Genomic DNA, 6,192 nt, shown 5'->3' on the forward strand with positions numbered 1-6,192 from the left:
TTTTAAATTAGAGTACCCGCATAATGAGATCTAGGCATAGAGAAACAAAACGATTAAACCAAAACCAATCCTCAACAATGGTGCCAAAATTTGGTGGTTGTCAAGGTCAACAAACTTAATAACCCTAAATCTTGTACACTAAAATAGTGTATAGTGGTAAATGGATTGTATCCATGGAGATTGATTCAATTTTATAACTTTATGTAAATTTCTTTGCAAAAATACTTGTAAAATGACAATAAAAATAAAAATGAGGGGTTTTGATCTTTTGAAATTCTTGAAATAAAACTAGAAATAATGTAAGATTTAAGTACACAATTCAACAAAAACAAGATTCTGATGTAAAATCAATAAGAGAAAGATGGTTGACTTAAGTTTCCTTACTTAAACAATTGATGAATATATCATTAGAATCCAATAGTGCAATACTTGTTTTAAATATCTAACTTGGCTACAGCAATCCAAGAAACTTGAGATTACCTAAACTTTTATTAGTTATTAAAATAGCTAGAGAAGCTCATAGCAATTTCCTAAGTTAAAGTTAAAATTTCTATTAAACATGTAATTAGTGAAAATTAAGTAGAATTAAGAATCAAAAAGTCACCAAATCTAAGAGGAGTCAAATGCTTTCACTTCCATGTTCGAGAAATTGTTTTTGTGATTGTGTGAAGTGATACTAACACAAGAACCACTTATTGCTTGCTAATTTGAGGCTGCATTACTTAATCAAGAAATTAGCCAACTAATCAGTACAAATACATTTAAACTCATGAATAAAAACATATAAGTAGCAAGAAGATATTAAAACATCAAACAGTCTCATAAAGATTCAAGAACAAGTTCATGGAGTTCTTCAACATTCAACCAACATTCCAGTGATTTCACCAAAATCAACCAAGATTAGTTTAGCCTAGCATAGCTAAACTCAAGAAAACAAAATAAAGGTTAAAAGTACCCAACATGTAGTAAGAATTAAGAGTAAAATATGATGTTTTTGATGTTCTTCAAGTGCTCCAAAAGCTCCCAAAACTCTAGAGAAATCACCAATTTTCCGATGTGCAAAAGTCCTAAAAGAATTCCACCAAACTTCCTCAAATAGAAGCCTAAAGTAAAATCACGAAATTACCCCTTGCCAGTCCCGGCCCAATACATGGGCGACTTGGGCTCAGGCCCAGGGAAGCAAATAATTGGGGGCATCAAAGAAGTCCAGCTACATATGTATAATATATATAAAATCGGCCCAAAAACTTACCCCAAAAATCTGCATACGACGATGAGAGAAAGAAAGCGAGAGGATGGTGGCAGAAAGAAAGAAAGAAGGCGCGCCAATTGCCAAACGTTTAGTGCTCCTGGAAAAACCAAACGTTTCGTTTCTAATGCCTAGAATCCCGTTGGCGTCGGGTTTGATGGGAGAAATCAATACGTCTCCACTCTCCCGTATAAAAAGGAAGAACAGGTTTTCAGGTTTTGCTTTCGTTTCCTTCCAGTCGAATTGATTTTACTCTTTTTACATACGTGATTCTCCGATTCAGTTTAGTCTTCAAACGCAAAGCTGTGATTTAGCACGATTTATCATCGATTTGGTTATTTTAAAAGTTAGGGCAGCGATTTGGGTTAGTTTATTCAATCTGTTTGATTTCTTAGTCATCTGCTTCGTTTTCTAGTTGTCTATTTTAGAATCGAGTGACCTAATTTCTTATCTATTTCATTACAGGAAGTCAAATTTCCCATCTCTTGTATTTGTACGTGATATTGTTGTTTTGAGGAATCATCAAATCATATTTGGTAAGTTTTAACTTGAAATTTGTGTTTATTTAGGTTCCTTTGATTGTTTTAGAAATCTAATTTAGTGTTTTATGTTGCATATATCTGATTTATTCTCCAAGAGTTCATATTTTTTTTAAGTTTGTTTCTAAAATCTGCTCAATTTCTTATTCATCTGATTTGTTTGTTGGTTATTTAAAAATATGCTCACCTAATTTCGTCTCTGTTTCATTACAGGTAATCATATTTGTCTTTTGTTTGTGTTTATATTTGATTTTGTTGTTTTAGAAATCATCAAATTATATTTGGGTAAGTTAAAACTTGAAATCCTTGTTTATTTAAGTTTGTTTATGGTTTAGAAAAAATTTGGTTAATTGCTTCTCTAAGAGTTTCTATTTTATATTTCAGTTTCAGGTTTTCAGAAATTGAATCTGATACAATTCAGATTTCTCCATTGTTTCAACATTCAACAATAAGATTTGGTGAGTTTAATTTTGAAATCTGTTTTGTGTTCATTATTCAATAATTGTTGTCTAAACTACTTTTGTTATTATTTATGTAATGTGAAGCAGGAGCTATATTTTTGACATTGTTGACTAGAAGTAGCAGAACTGCAGAAGCCTTATTTCATACAATTTGGTCAGGTTGTATCTTTCTTTGCTTAGCTTTTATAACTATATTTGTTGTGTTTTTAATATGCTTCCCCGAAAACAGCCATCAGGTGCCCAAAATAGAAAACGAAAGAAAAAAGAACAAGAAGAGGCTAATCAATTAAGAGGGTCTTTGAATAAATTTTTAGTTACGAATCAAAATGGTAATAAAAATAATTCTAATGATCCAATTAATAACCCACCTAGTGCTTCCAATGATTCGGTTGAAATTCCTAATGATTTTGAAAACAATGATTCAGTTGAAATTCCTAATGATTTTGTTGATAAAGATAAACCAAGTGACTTTAATATCTTTGATCCTAGAGTATGGGGTGATTTAGATTCTAAAATGAAAGATTTACTAATAGAAAAAGGACCTAAGAGAGAAATTGATGCCAATACAGTTTTTCCAAAAGATTCATTTGGTAGACATTTTTCACGTGATTTTTTTATTCGTAAATTAAAAAATGGTGATTTTTATGATAGAAAATGGTTAGTGTATTCAAAAGAGCTTGATAAGGTTTTTTGTTTTTGTTGTAAGCTTTTTAAAACAATTCGAACTAAAAGTAATTTGGCAACCGAAGGAATTAAAGATTGGAAGCATCTTAGTGAAACATTAAAACAACATGAAAATAGTTCTGACCATATGATTAATTTAAAAACATGGACTGAAACACGAATTAGGTTAAATAAAAATGAAACAATTGACAAAGAAATTCAAGAAATGATAAAAAAAGATACCGAACATTGGAAAGAAGTTATGGTTAGAATTATTTCTGTTGTAAAATGTTTAGCAAAAAATAACTTGGCTTTTCGTGGTACAAATGAAAAAATTTATGAAAACTCAAATGACAATTTTTTAAGTGTAATTGAATCGATTGCGAAGTGGGATCCGGTAATGAAAGAACATTTTCGAATGATTAAAGACAAAGAAACACATAATCGTTATCTTAGTCATAAAATTCAAAATGAATTAATTGAAATGTTAGCATCCGAGGTTAAAAGTGCAATTATTAAAAAAATAAAAAATGCAAAATATTTTTCTGTTATTCTTGAGTGCACTCCGGATGCAAGTCACCAAGAACAAATGACTTTGATTATAAGATGTGTAGATTTGGAAAGTGTTCCGTTAAAAGTAGAAGAGTTTTTTTTAGAGTTTTTAGTTGTAGAAGATACATCCGGTTTAGGTCTTTTTAATGTTTTACAAGATGCCCTAAAATCTCTTGATTTGGATATTAACTATGTTCGTGGTCAAGGGTATGATAATGGGGCGAATATGAAAGGTAAACACCAAGGTGTTCAAAAACGGTTGCTTGATATAAATAATAAAGCTTTTTATATTCCTTGTGGATGTCATAGTTTAAATTTAGTTTTGTGTGATATGGCAAATTCTTGCCAAAAAGCAAAAACTTTTTTTGGTACATGTCAAACAATTTATAATGTTTTTTCTAATTCAACAAAAAGATGGAGTGTCTTACTTGAGTTTATAGATGATCTAACACTTAAATCATTATCAGCTACTCGTTGGAAAAGTCATATTGAATGTGTTAAAGCAATAAAAACACAATTTTCTCAAATAAGAAAAGCTTTAAAAAAATTATCTATAATAAGTGATAATGGACAAGTGTGTAGAGATGTTGATTCACTAGTAAATGGTGAATTTTCTAGTTTTGAATTTATTTTAAGTTTAGTTATATGGTATGAAATTTTGTACAAAATTAATTTGGTAAGTAAAAAGTTACAATCCAAAGAAATGCTTCTTGATGTTGCTGTAAAAAATTTAGAGGGATTAATTAATTATTTTGAAGGATATAGGGAAAATGGGTTTGACTTTGCTATTAGTGAAGCAAAAGAAATAGCAAATAGTGTTAAAGTTAAACCCGAATTTACTCAAAAATGCAATTCTAAAAGAAAAAAACAATTTGATGAAATTCCAAATACCGAAAGAGAACATCAATCTTCTCAAAAAGCATTTAAAAGAGATTATTTTATTATTCTTGTAGATATGGCTCTTGTTCAATTGAAAAGTAGATTTGAACAAATGCAATATTTTGAATCTATATTTGGTTTTTTGTTTGATGGTTCCAAATTAGTTTCTTTAGATGATGATGAATTAAAAAAATATTGTTTAAATCTTGAATCCAATTTGAAAAATGGTGAAGATTATGATATTGATGGAGATGGTTTATTCATTGAGTTACAAATTTTGCAGAAAATGTTGCCGGGTGAAGCTGACAAAAGTGAAAGTCCTTGGACATCTATTCAAATAATGGAGTATGCAAGAAAAATGGATATGTTCCCTAATGTGTTGGTTGCTTATAGGATATTGTTGACGGTGCCGGTTACGGTTGCTTCCGGGGAAAGAAGTTTTTCAAAATTGAAGCTTTTGAAATCATATATCCGAAGTACCATGAGTCAAGAAAGATTGAATGGATTAGCAATTTTAAGTATTGAAAGTGATTTTTTACAAAATATTGATTATTGTAAAATAAGAAATGTTTTTGCTTCAAAAAATGCACGAAGACATCGTTTTAGGTGATTTTAATTTGTATGTTTTGTTTGTATTATTTGTTTGATTATAAAAATTATTGCATTTTTTTATTATATTTTTTATATAAATGTTTTTGTTATTGTATGGTACACATAAAATGGCATAATTTTTTTTATCTCGCCCCGGGTAGTAAAAAACATTGGACCGGCCCTGCCCTTTGCAGGAACTTACGCGGGCCGCATAGTATTCTTATTCGGGCCGCATGAAGTGACTGCGAATGGGTCATTTCCATTTGTTGGGCATGCACTACTTTAGCCCACTGATCCAGATTTTGTTCATTAGATTGTAGCCCATAAGTCTTCAAGTTTTCTTCAATTTGAGTCTGATTTGTCTTTTCCAAATCCTCCAAAGCTTACGTGATCACCTGATCAATAATCTCCGCATGCACAAAAATTCTTCTGATTCTTGCAAATTTAATGTTCATTTTCTCCAAGCCTTCAAGTAATCATCAAACTCGCTCCATGCATCATTTCCATTAGCAATCAAGCCCATAATCTTTATTGTCCTCCATGTCCAATCGCCTCCTAAAGATCCTGCTCCACTAGTCTCTGTAAAATTTGCAATTATGATCATGAAACTTGAAAGTACCCGAAATAGTCATAAAATAACAAAAAGGAAAATATGTATGACAATTAGCTAAACTGTGAATGAAATATACTAAAATAAACTATAAAAAGAAGTAAATAAAATGAAACTACCATTAACAGGTTTTATATGGATAACTCACATCCATTGAGTAACCCGATGATGGTAAGGCACCTACAATCCAAAAAGCACCAATTTTCATCCTTGTGAAAAACATAAAAGCTTCTTGGTCTCGAAGTACCACATCTTAATGTTATTGGTACACTAATGTATCATACTAATAATACAAACCTGATATATCTTTTGTTATAAACTTATTAGCAAGGTGTAGTTCTTTCCCAATAAAAAGACATTGGAATGGAGTCAAATACATTCTTTGATATCTTCGAGGTATAATGGATATGGGCTTATACTACTTAAATGCATCAAATGCAGAGTTAATTGGTTATGAAGATGTTGAATATTTATCTGATCCACAAAAAGCTCGATCCCAAACATGTTATTTATTCACTTGTGGAGGTACTACAATTTCTTAGCATTCTTTTAAACAAACTTTAGTTGCTACTTCTTCTAACCATGCAAATATTATATCAATTTATGAGGCAAGTTGTACATGTATTTGGTTAAGAAGTTTAACTCATC

The 6,192-nt window shown here is 30.5% G+C and overlaps 1 protein-coding gene across 1 annotated transcript; it reads left to right on the plus strand.

The window, feature by feature from the left end:
• The first annotated feature begins 1,295 nt into the window (after positions 1-1,295).
• Positions 1,296-4,953, plus strand: LOC145009511 (uncharacterized). The gene is made up of 6 exons (XM_078968198.1): positions 1,296-1,456; positions 2,053-2,073; positions 2,179-2,246; positions 2,337-2,408; positions 2,564-3,279; positions 3,412-4,953. The coding sequence occupies exons 1-6, from the start codon at positions 1,296-1,298 to the stop codon at positions 4,951-4,953; spliced, it is 2,580 nt and encodes an 859-aa protein (XP_078824324.1).
• Positions 4,954-6,192: the final 1,239 nt, after the last annotated feature.

The sequence above is a fragment of the Lactuca saligna genome, chromosome 1 (genome assembly GCF_052625555.1).
Source record: "Lactuca saligna cultivar CGN05327 chromosome 1, ASM5262555v1, whole genome shotgun sequence".
NCBI classification, from domain to species: domain Eukaryota; kingdom Viridiplantae; phylum Streptophyta; class Magnoliopsida; order Asterales; family Asteraceae; genus Lactuca; species Lactuca saligna.